This window comes from Excalfactoria chinensis, chromosome 16, assembly GCF_039878825.1.
Source record: "Excalfactoria chinensis isolate bCotChi1 chromosome 16, bCotChi1.hap2, whole genome shotgun sequence".
In the NCBI taxonomy this organism is placed as follows: Eukaryota; Metazoa; Chordata; class Aves; order Galliformes; family Phasianidae; genus Excalfactoria; species Excalfactoria chinensis.
Genome location: NC_092840.1, coordinates 3,051,796 through 3,065,509, shown reverse-complemented (window position 1 = coordinate 3,065,509; position 13,714 = coordinate 3,051,796). Strand labels below are relative to the sequence as shown.

Sequence of the window (13,714 nt, the reverse complement as noted above, 5' to 3'; positions counted from 1 at the left end):
AGAATCTCTGCTCTGAAAACCTGAGCTCGGATTTCCCCTGGTGCCTGAAACCACGTGCATGCTTGTCGAGCGGTGGCAGACTGGGACGAGGCCACGTCCTAAGATTAGCAGGGAAACCTGAAGAGCAGGAGCCATCTCCTTGCTGTTTGTTTTCTGTCCCCCATAATAACCTGCTGCTACTCTCTACCAGATTCAGAGCCTTTTAGGAATGTGTCTCAGCAAAGAACAGAAAGCTGCTGGGCCCAGCACTGGCAGCATTTTTCCCAGGTTATCATCCCCCAGTGAGCAATCCCCTATGACGCTTACGTTAGGAAGGGAAAATAAACCTGCTAGGAGGGAAAGAAAATTGCACTGCGTTTATGTGAAGTGGCTCTTTATTGCTTGTTAGGAACATGGGCTGTGAGGTGGCTGTTTCCCCTGGGTGCCTACTGCTGATGACACACAGCCTGCCTTGCAGGGTCTGTCACCTTCCTGGGCAGGAGTGAATGTCAGAGCTCTGCACTTCCCCAGCAGCCCTCTGGCCTGTGTTATCACTGATGTCCCACCCCTCTTGCTCTGCAGAAGATGCCGTATTGTCTCTTTCTGGATCTCGTCCCTAAATCTTCTATGTGCTCTTCAGCACAACGTAGCAATGCCCTGCTTGTAACCCTCCCAATCCTTCTGCAAATCCAGGACTTTCTGGAAAACCTTCAGATGCCAGGAATAAAAGCCGAGTGTTTCCCAGTGTTTCCAGATGCTGAAGGAATGAGTACCCCTTGCAAATACACAGCATCACAATCATCATTTTTAATGCACTGAGTAGGCAGGAGATCCTAATGCAAGGCCCATGGCAACTAAGGGTGGCTGGAGCAGCCACAATTCTGCTTTCAGCAGCGCACTAAAAGCGCTGTGTTTCAAAGCTCTGTCTCTCTCTCACTGCTAGGCAACGTTGAGAACGATCCAGGGCCTTCTCTATATGGAAGGTGAAACTTCAACCTGCCGAGGAGCCAGCAGTGCAGCTGAAGCTCCTCAGCACACACAGACATACCCATGTGTGATTTAGAAGCCATCAATGAGCCTTGCCAGTCATTTACACACCACTTCAGTGCCTTAGTGCCAAGAACCACCAGGGTTGGAGCAGACCTCCAAGCTCATCCAATCCAACCATCCCCCCACTGCCAACATCACCCCATTAAACCATGTCCTTTAGCACAACACCTAAGTGTTTCTTGATCACCTCCAGGGACAACGACCCAACCCCTTCCCTGGGCATCCTGGTTCAGTACCTGACCACTCTTTTGGAGCAGGTATTTTTCCTAATACCCTCAAAAAGCTGGGATGAGACAAGCATTTCTGCACCAACAGAACAAGATACGGAACGTCTCAACCACTTGCAGAGGATAAATCTGGGATCACAGATCAGAGTTTGTTACAGGACTTCAGAAATGAACTCGGATTCAGAGTTTTAAGTGAAACCAGAGTAGGGGTGTGTGGTAGGAATGCTGAGCTTCAGTGCCACACCTGCAAAGCCAGAATACATTTGGCCAGCAGCAGCTGTCTCTGCCCTACGTGTGCACTGCCCCAGGGAACAAAGCTAACATAGGAATAGAGATGTTTCTCACCAATGTGGTGATAACTCTGCAAAAGCAGAGCGGTGAGGCAAGGTATCAGAAGAGCAGGCCAGCATGTTGGCTGCCTGGAAATGGAGAGGCTTCATTGGGTTCCCATAACTAACCTGGGGCTGCTACCTGGGGGGAAATCTCTCCTCCTATGTCACTATAGCAGAGCAATTGTCACCGAGGATCTCATCTGAGACTTTGCTTCTGGCTATCAGAGAGTAGGGAAGGAGGTAAAAGATACCAGTCCTTCCTCCCCATTCCTCCGAGAGGGAGAAGCTTACTGTGAAATTCAGTTCACTTCAGTAGCAGCAGGAAGAGGATGGCTTTTAATCTATAGGAACAAGGATGACAAAGCTTGTGTTGTAGAAAATTACTGTTCAAGTTTGTGTGGGCCAAGAGTGCAGCCTCAGACCTGACAAACCCAGCAGAAAAAAAAACAACCTGAGAACTGCCATCAGATGCTGCTATCGGATGCATCACCTGAAAAACCAGAATCTGTCATTCAACCGGAAAGTTGGAGCAATAGCAGCGGGATGAAAAATGCAAACAATGGGCAGCGTTTCCTTTCCTTCACCTCCCAAATGGGTCCATAAAAGTGGAGGTAAACACTTGGGGAATGTTACTTTAAGCACTGTGCAAAGCCTGAGTTTTCCCCTCTCTCCTTTTCAGCTTTACATTCTGCAGACAGCGCTGCTCGAGACCCCCAAAGTCACAAAGGGGCAGCCCAGGAAGTGCCTCACGTTGTGCATCTCTCTTGGATGATAGGAAAGGTTTTACTCCAACTCACAGTGAGTCCACGTCAGCACGATGCCACAGACGTCTGTTCCTGTTCCAAGACCAGCCCGAAAACATTCACCCCACAAATCGTCATGCTCTAAGAAATTCTGATCTGACAAACAGCGCTGCTAAGTAACAACTTGGGCTAATGTCACCTTCAGGATTGCTTCTAACCCAACAGCAAACACAGAGAGAGCTGTCTGCAAAGACGAAGGGAGCAGCTACGGTGAAGTGCTGAGTTTAATAACAGGGAGGAATTGCTCCTTTTGGGAAGAAAAAGGTCTGAGAACAAAGGCCGTGCAGTAATTCCATGAATCCAACAGTGCTCGAGGGGGGTAAATCCACCAGGAATGAACACAGGGATAGGTAGGAGTGCACAAAGAATCGGCCTAGGGCCGGTAATTGAAATTTGGGTGTTAACCGAGCATTGTTCGGACTCTCCCCAGGAAGGTGAGAAGCAACCAGGAGCTCTGCTGCTCACACGGAACTCTGCAAGAATCTCTATGAAAAGAAGGTAGTTGTACACAGTTGTGCGAGAGGCTTGTTCTGAAGGAAGCTGCCTACACGACTCTTATTCTCTGTAATAACTCCATCTGAACCTTAAAAATCAATACGTGTCTCGATGTGCTGGGCTCCCGGCAAACGGCTCTGAGATACCTGTAGGTATTTTTCAGGGCAACCAGCAAGCAGAAACCTGTCAGTGGGGCTTATCTCCTGCCATGCCTAATACCTCAGCTGCGGCTGCTTAAGCAGAAGGCTCCCAAACGCTCCGTGCCTCGGTATCAATGTAACTTACGAGGCAATTCTGCCACGATCCCAGCGCGGTGCAGGTCTCCCCGCCCGGGTGGGACGTGGAGCAGAGCGGCACCCCGGGGCCTCCCGAACGAGGCTCGCAGCCCGTTCTCAGGCCCGCACGGCAGCCGGGGAGAGGGAACGGCGGCACCCCAGGCCTAGGAGGGGGGGGGGTGGTGTCCACCCTTTCTTCTCTATCGCGGCCGCGCCCGGGTTCGGCGGGGAAGGAGAGCGAACCCCCGGGGCTCCCGGGGAACGCGTCCCCGAGCGGGGGCCCTGCGGAGCGCTGCGGGCCGGCCTCACCTCCAGCTTGTCGGTGAGCTCCTTGTGCATCCTCTCGTACTGGCGGCTCATGTCCTGGTTGCGCTCCAGCAGCGCCTTGCCCAGCCGCGCCGCCAGCACCAGGTCCTTCTCCTTCTGCCGGATCAGCGACAGCAGCTCGGGGTCGCGGGCGGCGGCGGCGGGCGGCGGCTCCGGCGGTTCCCCGGCGGCGGCCAGCAGCGCCAGCTCCTCCTCCAGGGCCAGCTCCAGGGCGGCGGCCCCGGCGGCGGCGGCGGCGGCGGCGGCGGGCGGCTCCATGCCGCCGGCGCTGTCCGCCTCCGCCGGTGCTGACCCGGCGGCGGGCAGGCGCGGGCACGGCGCCGACATGGCCCTGCGCGCCGCCGCCGCCGCTCCGCTGCGCCCCCCGCGCCCGGCCCGCGGCTGCGGCTGCTGGGCGGGGAGCGCCGCCGCCCCCGGCCCCCGCCCCCCGGCGCCGCGCCCCGCGCTCAGCGCCCCGGGCCGGCCCCGCGGACGCGGCGTGGCGGTGGCTGCCGACGGCCGGAGCGCTGCGTGCGTCTGAGCCGTGCGCGCGTGTCCCCGTGCCCGCTGCGCCCGCCCGCCGCGATCGGCTCTCGTTGGTTGCGCCGCGGGTCCGGGACAAAAATGCCCCCGAAACGCTGGGCTGGCGTGAAAGGCCCAAGGAGGGAGCTGGGCGCTCTGATGGGGCATAGCGCTTCCTTCCTGCTCGCCGCCCTCTCCTTCAGAGCCCACCTGAGCTCTGCCGGGGAGGAGGGCGGCTCTCAATACCTTTTGACTCCGTAGCTCGCACCTGGAGAGCTGACTACAGCTTCCAGCAGCCACTGGGGCTTGCTTTCGTTTTCTGAGTGTTTTGGATGTTCCCGGATAACATTTGTCTTAAGAGCGGCTTCAGTGAACGTTGGGAGTTGTAGTCAATCTGCTCACGGCACTGCTGTCTCCGGGAAGAGCCTTTACCAGGGGCAGGATTTCCAGCTCATCACAGTCCTTGGAATTGGTTCTTTATTTTTTGAGGGGGGAGGGTTCATTTTTCGTTTATTAATGTGTTTATTTGGCTTTATGCCCCTTTAGATCTGGACATCGCTTTCCTCCTTGCCGCAAGAGGGGAGGCTGAGGCAGAGTGCAGCAGGGGCAGCTCAGATGGTGCTTCCTCACTTCCTCGTGGTGCTTTCATTTCAAAGCAAGTGACCGAACCAAAGCATTTTAAACAGAACTTGTGCTTTTGACTTCCAGAAGCCTGCAGGAGTAAATGTCGGACTTACAGCTTTTATTTCCAGACCCTGCTAATGTGGGGTTTGTTCTCCTATAGATATCTCACTTAGGTTGTGTCCATCCCTGTGCAGCTGCCCCAGCACTTCGGTCCCCAGCAGCTTTCTGGCTGGGACAGCTGATGGCTGCTGCAGCTTTCTGGCATGGCTGGCTGCTGCCTCGTGACAGAGCCGGGACACCGGAGAGATGCTGATTATTCACAATGAGCAGAGCATGAATTGTGGCAATGCCCATCTTCCTCCGGCCATCTGCCACCAGGAGGTGGGTTTTGTTGGGGATGTGCCCCAGGAGCCCAGCTAGGAGCACTCGTTGATAGGTGGCCCCTGTCCTGGCAGCGGTGATGCAAATGCCTGCTCTACTGAAACCCATGGGAGATGCAGTGCCTCATGCCATGCTCCTGCCAGCACCTGTCCTGCAATGATAACTGTTGGCCATCAGGACCCTGATTTCTTTTGCACTGGTGACCCAGAAGTGATTCCTCCTTTATCTCATGGCAATTCCCCAGGCATCAGTTTTTCCAGACCTTTTGTCCTTGCAATCAGCTGGGGCCTGTATTGCCAAAGAAATGGGATTTGCCATAAGGGGGGATGGCTCCAACAGCGACGCTGCTTTTACAAGAAGCCCCTGGCCTGACGCGGGAACCAGACTGCCACGGATTTGTTCATCACTGTTTAAACAGGAGGGAGATTAATGATTAAACTGATTGTGAGCACCTTCTGCTGGAAGTGCCTACTAAAGCAAACCAAGCCTGGTGTGATTAATGAAATCCATTGTGGCCTTAGCGTTCATCTCTAATGCTTCTTTTGGTGTATAAAACAAAAAGAGATTATATCGAGATGGTTTTAATCCCTCAGACAAAGCCCAAAACAAACCCCAGAGCTGCATCTGTTTGGATGGGGAGGGAAAAATGCTGTTGCTTGATGGAGGAGATGTAAATTAGTGCTATGTATCGCAGATATGGGACTGTGTCTCTGCCCATAGGCACCTGACTGCAGTTGCTGCTTCCCTTCCCCTAGATGGGCTCTGATGTGTCCTTGGAGAACCACAGCCAACAAAAAAAAAGGCTGATGATAGCACAGACCCTTTCTGGGAACCCATAAGGATGGGCTGATTCAAGCACGCAGAGAATTGAGAGCAACTGACTGATGCAAGTGCTGTAATCACATCACAAGTATGTGTGGCATCTCACCCAGGATGCACCCCTTCCCAGTGGTGTCAGGAAACGAGGGTGAAGATAAAACAGTGGTATGAGAGAGCGGTGTAAGGTTGTTTATGAGAGAAGTGATCGTTGTTTTCCTGCTCAGGTGAGGACCTGCAGAAGGAGAGCAGGTAGCAAAAGTTAGTCTGACTTGGACAAGGATAAGGGGCATATATGGGAACTGCTGAATCATGGCCTGAAGCACTGATTGAATGCCTGGGGAAAGGATCCAGTCAGCCCTGGGAGCACAGGTGAAGGCAATGCAACTGTGATAGGAAGGGGTTGAACCTGGCTACGCCTCTCTTATTGAAGATCTGACTGCTCCTGGGAAAGGATCTCTGGTTGGAGATCTCTCTCTTGTGGGGTTTTACCTGTGAGCCTGGATCTTCAGAGATGGGTGAGCACTTCCCATTCATACTAGTCCCTCTGTTATTATCCCTTCTGTACTGCCATTCTGCCATGTTGATCTTTCTGATTGTTCTTAAGTAGTTTTCCCTTCTTTTCCTCCCCATCTTGTGATCACTCAGCTCAGAAAATAAGCCTTGGGAAGGGTTGGAGTACTCACCTAAAGGAGCCACTCAGGGCAGTTCACTCTGTTGGATGTGTTCTGAAAGGATTGAGATACTGAAATGGACAATCCAATTTAAGCAGCAGATATAGCTGTGTGCGTTGTCCTCCCCACAGGGTCAAGGAGAGGTGAGCTCAAAGCTGTTCAGGCTCTTAAAGCCCAGTGTTAAGTGCACTGTTAGAAATGGTACCTTGAAATGAATGCTCTGCCTTCCAGGGATTCCACTGTTGGGTCTCTTCACAAAGGAGGTGTAACAGGGTCTGGATCTCTCATGGTTACACCAGTGAATGCTGGCATGCACTGAGCTGTGTGAGTGAAGCAGGGCAGATCATTTTGAGTACATCAGAAAAGCTAGAAATGCAATAAAGGCCCGAGTGCTTCCACTTGGGCTGTGAGGGCAGCAGGCAGAGATGGAGTGCAGCAGGGAATCATCCTCTCTTATTTAGAGGAAGGAGACTGAAAGTTGTGTTACAGGAAGGTAAGTTGCTGTCCTGTGCTTTTACAGCTAACTTTGATGGGAGAGGATTTCCCATCAGCATCCTTAATCTTCCAGCTGGGGGCTGACAGTCCTGCAGGGAGGACAGCACACGCTCTCAGGTTTACTTTGCTGTTTTCTCTCATATCAGTTTGAGTGATTAATTGCTCCATTTTTCTCTTTGCTTTGCCACATTTTCTTTCTGACAAAAGTCTGAAGTTATTCTGGTGTTTCACATCCATGCACGCTGAGGTGCTTTCCATGTTGCTCAGCCTCCTGCTGCTGTAAGATGGGCAGCAAGAGGTGCAAGCAGGCAAGGAGAGTTTGCTCAGAGGTTGCAGTTACCCAGATGAATAATTGAAGGCAAAACGTGTCTCGTTTTCAAAGCAGTCCAGAACTGCAAAGCCAGAAATAAGAATCCTGTGCAACCTTTCTTCCTCTTTGCTTCTCTAACATCCAAAGCTGTGCAGCCTGTGTCTGCCCAGGTTCTCCCTGGTGCCAGGGATGGGAAATACAAGGTGGGAAAGTGATTGGTAGAGTTTGGCAAGGGAGAAGAGGATGGAAACTTCTGGTTTAACAAAAGGGAGAAGAGCTGTTTTGGGTGTTAAGTCAAGCAACGTGCAGTAAAACTGAAGACCATCCTGATTCTTCCCAAGATGCCAGGTCCCCAAAGAGTTCCCAACAAGTTTGTTTCCCATGGTTATCAACATTACGTCATTAAGAACAGAAAAAGCACTGACACCGAGGTGACTCATAACACTGAAGTTGGGAGACAAATCTCTTGATTGCTTAAGGGTACGAAAACATGGCCTGAGTGACTCAGTACTGCCTAAGGACAGAGCTGACACCTGGCTGTGCTCACCTCGCTGCCAAGCTGTAAGGAACAAGGGATGCAAAGGGAAAAGAATAGGATAATGGATTGAATTTGTTGCGCGGCACATATGAGCATCGTGCCAAGGCATCTATAAGTTAGGGATATAAATACATTGTGCTGTAGCTTTTAGTCACTATTTCAGGTGTGAAGGTTGGAAGCATGCCATAGCCATCTCTCCAGACCAAAGCAGACAGCAGCTCTGCACACAAGCAGAGCTCTTATGGAGCTGGTGGAGACATGCAGCCAATATTTCAGGTCAACTTGTATTGGTAGGGGTACCAGTCTGGCAGTTTGACTTGGTTTTGCTCCTGATCCCAATGGGCCAGGTGACATATGTGCCACTTTGCACCTAGGCTCCTTCTTGACTTAACTGCATCTCACTGAGGGGGGGAAAAAAACACATGTTGTGGCAGGTGGGAAAGTTTGCTCCAGGCAGACTCTATGCATAGAGAGAGTCCAAGTGAGATGTTCTTGCTTGCATTTCTTTGTAGGAATCCTTTAGGTCCTACCATTACCTTCAGTGGTGTTGGCCACCGTACAGTTTTGCAACCATTAAATGATTAGGTGTGACTTCATGCTTTGTTGTGGGGGGAAAAATATTTCTTTAGGACCATCTTGTTCTGCTTCTTATGTATATGCTGTGATTTGTAGTGATTCATGAAGGAACAATGATCTTTGATATAGCATCTTTAGGCCGTAATGGAGCATGTTGACATGGAGCAATCTTTGCTGTAACACAGCCTCCTCACTCACTGTTGTGGTCAATCCTTTCATGACAACAGCAGTTCTACCAGGTGTTTGTGCTTCACTGAACAACTATGTTGTTATGGAAACTGGTGCTCTATACGTTACCTGAAGAGAGGCCTGATTCATTTCTTGGGACCAAGAAAGTTAGCAAGAAAAAGTGCTGGTTCTATGGGTCGTTGGCTACTTGGTGTCAATGGCAATGCTATAGCAGCTTGTGCAAGATCTGACCAGTTGTCCCTCACAGCAAATGTGTGTGGCAGTGGTTGTGCTCAGCTGGAGATGAGCTGGTTCTCACGCATGTTTATGCGACCCTTGCCAGGTATGGAGAACACTGAGTGCCATGCACAGGGTTCACGAGCTCTTACAAGTTTGCCCTGGCTTTGCTGTGGCAGGAAGGACGTGTCCTTTGGCCTTTGATGTTGACTTGCGGGGGAGTGGAGACTGAGGGACATTGATAATGTGATCTGAGAACCTTTAGCTCCTGTTCAATCACTTACACTTTTCAGACAGACTGAGTGTGCTGGTTTCTTACCTTAAAATAAAGGAATGAGCAGCCTTTGGGGGGGGGTTGGTTTGGGGAGTTTTGTCCAAAGAAACCAACCTACCCTTCTGTCTGGATCCTGTTATTCGCTAATCCCAAGCATGGAACTTCTCAAGGCCTGAGCTGTCACCTCATTAAGAGCCAGGCAGTCCTGCTTGGGTGGAGGCAGTGCAGAAGCTCTCAGAGAAAGCTTTTGCAGCCCTCATTACCTATGAGAGGAGAAGCTTTTCATCTCCAAAGCTGTTTCTTCAGCTCTCTTCAGCAGCATGAACTATGATAAACATGTGGGTGGAAAACCACTGAACAGAAGTAATTAAGTGGCTCCTGGTTAGCTGGAGCTCACTCTACATGGTTGAGGGATCCCGCATTAGTGTGAGTCAGGGAATGCTATTCTCCAGCATCCTTCTCCCTTTTAATACTTTCAAACCATGGTTACTTCTCTTTCTTTTAAACTGATTATTGAAAAGGACATTGTTACCTTGTATGTATCATCCTAAGGCCATAGATAAATGCCCTTTTTGGCATCAGGACACAGAGCATGGGCAGGGGTGAGATTTCTATGTGTGTTCTGGTAATGGGATGATACATGGAAATATTCCTTCTTTTCATCTTGCCTGTATCAGTTCAAGCTGGAAAAGTCACATATTGCTTCTGAACGTTGTATAAATACTGGATTGCATTGCAGCAATTACTAAATGCTACCTCACAAGCAATGGAGCGTTCTGTAATGAAATGGGTGTTCAGAAAGAAACCAACGCAGAAAAAGAAGGATGAAAATAAAGTGATAAAACTTCTCATTATGTGACTTTGAGAAGTCCAAGCTCTGTTCAAACTGCTCCTTCCTCCTGAAACAGCTCTCAGCAAGTGAACTGCGGTTGGGATGGGAGATGCGGAGATGTGCGTGTCCCCAGGAGCAGTGGCTCTGTGGGGTGGTCTGAAACAGAGACCTCTCCTCCCCTTGGCTCCAGAGGGCACCTGGAAATGTCCATCTTTCCTCTGCCAGTCTGGGCACGGGGATCACTGCAAGAGCCAGGAAAAGAGCTTCTAGTCAATCACTTGCTTCCCGGTCTGATAAATGGGGGTTGATTTGGGTGTTGTCATCATTCTTGCTCCAGAAATACTCCATTCATAATCTCTCCAGAAAAAAAGCATAAATCCAGTGCTCTCACATTCCAGTTACTGGAATCCCTTCACTTTGCCACCTTTCTGCCTCACTGAATGGAGAGCTGCCAGGCTGGCGTGTACCTCTCCGGGGCCTGCTGCCCACATAGCAGGTAGCACATTCCAACTCAGAATAGCAGAGTAAGAGTTTGTAAGAGTGCAGGTCAGCTTGGGCTGGCAGGAAAAGAGGTTTGTTTTCTTTGCATGTTGCTGTATGAGAGTATTTTTACAATGAAATAAAGCTCGGGGTGAGTAATTTCCATTTTAAGCTCCTATTTATGTGCAAGATTGCAAGAGGGGAAAAAATGTTGCCAAATAATAGTTGAGACGTATCATTGAATTATGGATATTGGTTTCTGTTTAATTGCTTGCAGACTGCACCATCCTTCTGGAAAGGGAACTGCAGGATTTCCCGTAGCACCGTTCAGCTCCCCTGCATCTGGCAAATGTCATTTGTTGGGATCAAAAAGGAAATTATTTTCCATCATTTCCACTGCTCAAAAGAAAAGAGGGGAGGAAAAAAACATCTTTTCTCCCTACATGATACTTTGCATCGCTAAGAGGAGCGTAACTTTGAAAGCTTTCTCATTTTCCTGCTATACTGGTAGTGCATGAACTCTGCATAACCCTGCACTAATCCAGAGGCCACTGCCTTATAGTGGCATTAGAAATGAATTAATAGGGATGCTGTGAGTGCTTTAGGATCTGTTCCTCTCACCTTCTTTGCACTGCAGCAGTCAGGGGAGCACACTTCAGCATGTGGGGTCAGCAGGACTGAAGTCCCCTTGGCCTGTGTAGTCTGGGAAGTCGCATCGTCGTGCACAGGGAGCTGCCATAGCTCCATCCAAATGTGCCTGTATCACACACTCACACACACTCACACACTCACGTTGCCACCAGGCTTTTCTGTATGTTACATTTCATCATTTTTTGAGATGGATTCCTTGGGGTGAAGGAAGGAAAAGCTGTGAGCACAGCTGAAGCCTCAGGTGTGTGATGCTGATGGTATTAAAAGAGCTGAATGGAACATAAACTTGAGATCAAAACGTAAGAGGCGTGGAAAACATGAAAGAGATCAGCCTTGCATGCAGAAAAGGAGAAGGGAGGAAAGTAACTATATTACAATAGCTTTATTGGTCATTTATTAAACTGCGAGATAAATCACGCTTGTAATTTAAAAGAAGCATTTCTGTATTCTTGCTGGGAGGACTAAGTTCACACTAGCTGTAAATGTGTTAGGACAGGCAAATCAAAGTGCTCAAATGCTGTGAGGCGCTCTCATCAGATCGTAATGCCTTTCTGAAGCAGTAATTCAATGACTGATCAGAGGAGATCTAATTAGCTAACCACACTGAGAGAAAGAAACAGCACCACGAAGAAAGCGGTGATGCTCTGGGTTGATGGATCTTTGCTCTGCTGCACGGTGGGGGTGTTTGATGGAAAAGGCAAAGCTTCATTCAATAGATGACCTAAAAATAAACCCAAAGATTAAAAGTTTCCTTTGTCTTTCTGCCCTGCCTTTCCCATATTATTGCTCTGCATACTCAGAGATGTTTTAGGGAGTGCATAGACCCTATTTGTCACCGACATATTCAGCATTCTATTAACTGCTTTAATCTAATAATCACCCACACGCAAGCCATGTGAGGGTGAAATTCAGGTAGGAACGTTACCTCAATAAAGTACCTTCTATTCTTGTTTCCCATTTTAAATCTTTTCCTGTCTGCAAAGGCTGGGTGAGCGCAGTCACATTGGAAATGACACCCATGAACATGTAGTGCAGCTTTGGTCTGAGCCCACCTCTCCTGTGGGGTGTGTGGCTGCAGTGTGACCTGCAACGTGGCCAAGGGGAGATGTGACGAACGTGAGGCCAAATATTGCTCAGTGGGATTGCTGGAGATCAGGTTGGTTTCCCAGTACATTGCGTGGTGTATGGGAAATTGGTAATCACAGCCTGAACCTCTGATTAATCAGCTGAGGCAAGTGTTGGGTCAGCTGTAGGAGCACAGGTGAGAGTCATTTAGCTGTGCTTCCAGAAGGGGTGGAGCTTGACTGCACCTCCTCTAGACCTCATTTAAGGGCTGACCACCACCAATGCAGCATCTCTTGGAGATCACTCTTTAGTGGAGATTGCTTCAGTGGTTCCCAGCGGACCAAAGGCTTCCATATGGGTGAGTTTTTCCTGTAAATAACCTTTTGGGTATTTACAACTACCATCTTTTCATTGTTGTTGCCATACACGTGGCAAGATGTTTAGAACCAGAAGAAGTCGTTCTCCTTGGGAAGGAGAAGAGGCTTCAAAAGTCTTGTGAAGTGTCAGATATAGCCCTACAAGAACTTAATTTTTACATTTCCCCTCCCTGCTTTGATTCAAGGACGCTGCAGAGAGTAATACGTACCATCTCCCAGATTTTATGTTTAAGTGAAGAAACTTCAGCCAGGAAAAGGCCAAAAGAGGGTGAGGCAACTGCTTCCTAAAGTGCTGCTTGAACACTCCCACCAAATGAGCCCGTGGGACTCACCCACACCACGCAGTCTGGCCCAGAGCTACCAATCCTTGCCATTTCTTGGGTCAGTTTTGTGCTACTTGTTGTGAGTGATACAGGTAAGATACAGGCTGTACTGACCTTACACAAGAGTAACTTATATACAAATAACAGAAGTATTTATGCCTTTGCCCTTGAAGTGCTTTTGTTTGTTCAGTGTTTTGGAAGTTGTTCTGTGAAAAAAAGAAGATGCTTCCATATAAAGTGATATGTCCACAGAGCTTGTGAAATACTGTGCTATCCATTGGAGCGTACCAACATCCTTCTGTGCAGAAACCTCCCTAGAACCTTGCTGTGGGTCTGGTAAGAGCAGGCTACTGTGACTTTTTATTGCCTCTGCACACAGGTTACCCTTGGTTGCTTCCCCTTTTTCTCTTGATGGCTTCCTAGCTCAATGAGGTGGAGTGCTATGCCATCAGAATGCGGGCAATCATTCAGCTGCACAGTTGGTAAGTTACCCCAGCAGATTCTTTCCAGCTAATGGGGGAAAAGCTTGAGGTTGGAAGTGGTTATTTATGGGAGTCGTTTGCTCAGCTGCTATAGCATCGGTCCTTAAAGTTGACAAGAGAATCTGTAATAATGGAGTCTGTGGAGGAGTGTCTCTATCTGAGCTTCAATTAATGCTTCATTTAAAAAGCTGAAGTTTTATTTGTATTTGCAGGAAATTAAACCAAAGGTGTCTGATATACTGGTGTAGAATCATAGAATCACAAGGGTTGGAAAAGACCTCCAAGATCACCCAGTCTGACCATTCTCCTACCACCAGTACTTCCCCAGGAAGCCACATCCCTAAGTACAACATCTCAATGTCTCTTGAGCACCTCTAGGGAGAGTGACTCCATCACCTCCATGGGCAGCCTGGCCCAGCACC

The 13,714-nt window shown here is 49.4% G+C and overlaps 1 protein-coding gene and 1 long non-coding RNA gene across 4 annotated transcripts in view; one reads left to right on the top strand and one right to left on the bottom strand.

Moving 5' to 3' along the window:
• BICDL1 (BICD family like cargo adaptor 1) overlaps positions 1-4,157 on the bottom strand; it is a 41,678-nt gene extending 37,521 nt beyond the window's left edge. For all 3 annotated transcript variants that reach the window (XR_011905428.1, XM_072351272.1, XM_072351273.1), the window contains exon 1: positions 3,471-4,157. Coding sequence is in view for 2 of the 3 variants with exons in the window: in XM_072351272.1 (XP_072207373.1) it covers positions 3,471-4,157 (687 nt within the window). In the remaining variant the exon portion in view is untranslated. The remainder of the gene's footprint in view (positions 1-3,470) is intronic.
• An 8,268-nt stretch (positions 4,158-12,425) lies between these two features.
• On the top strand, positions 12,426-13,714 carry LOC140259399 (uncharacterized). Its single transcript, XR_011905401.1, has 3 exons — positions 12,426-12,468; positions 13,190-13,292; positions 13,505-13,714. It is a non-coding gene; the product is annotated as an uncharacterized lncRNA (long non-coding RNA).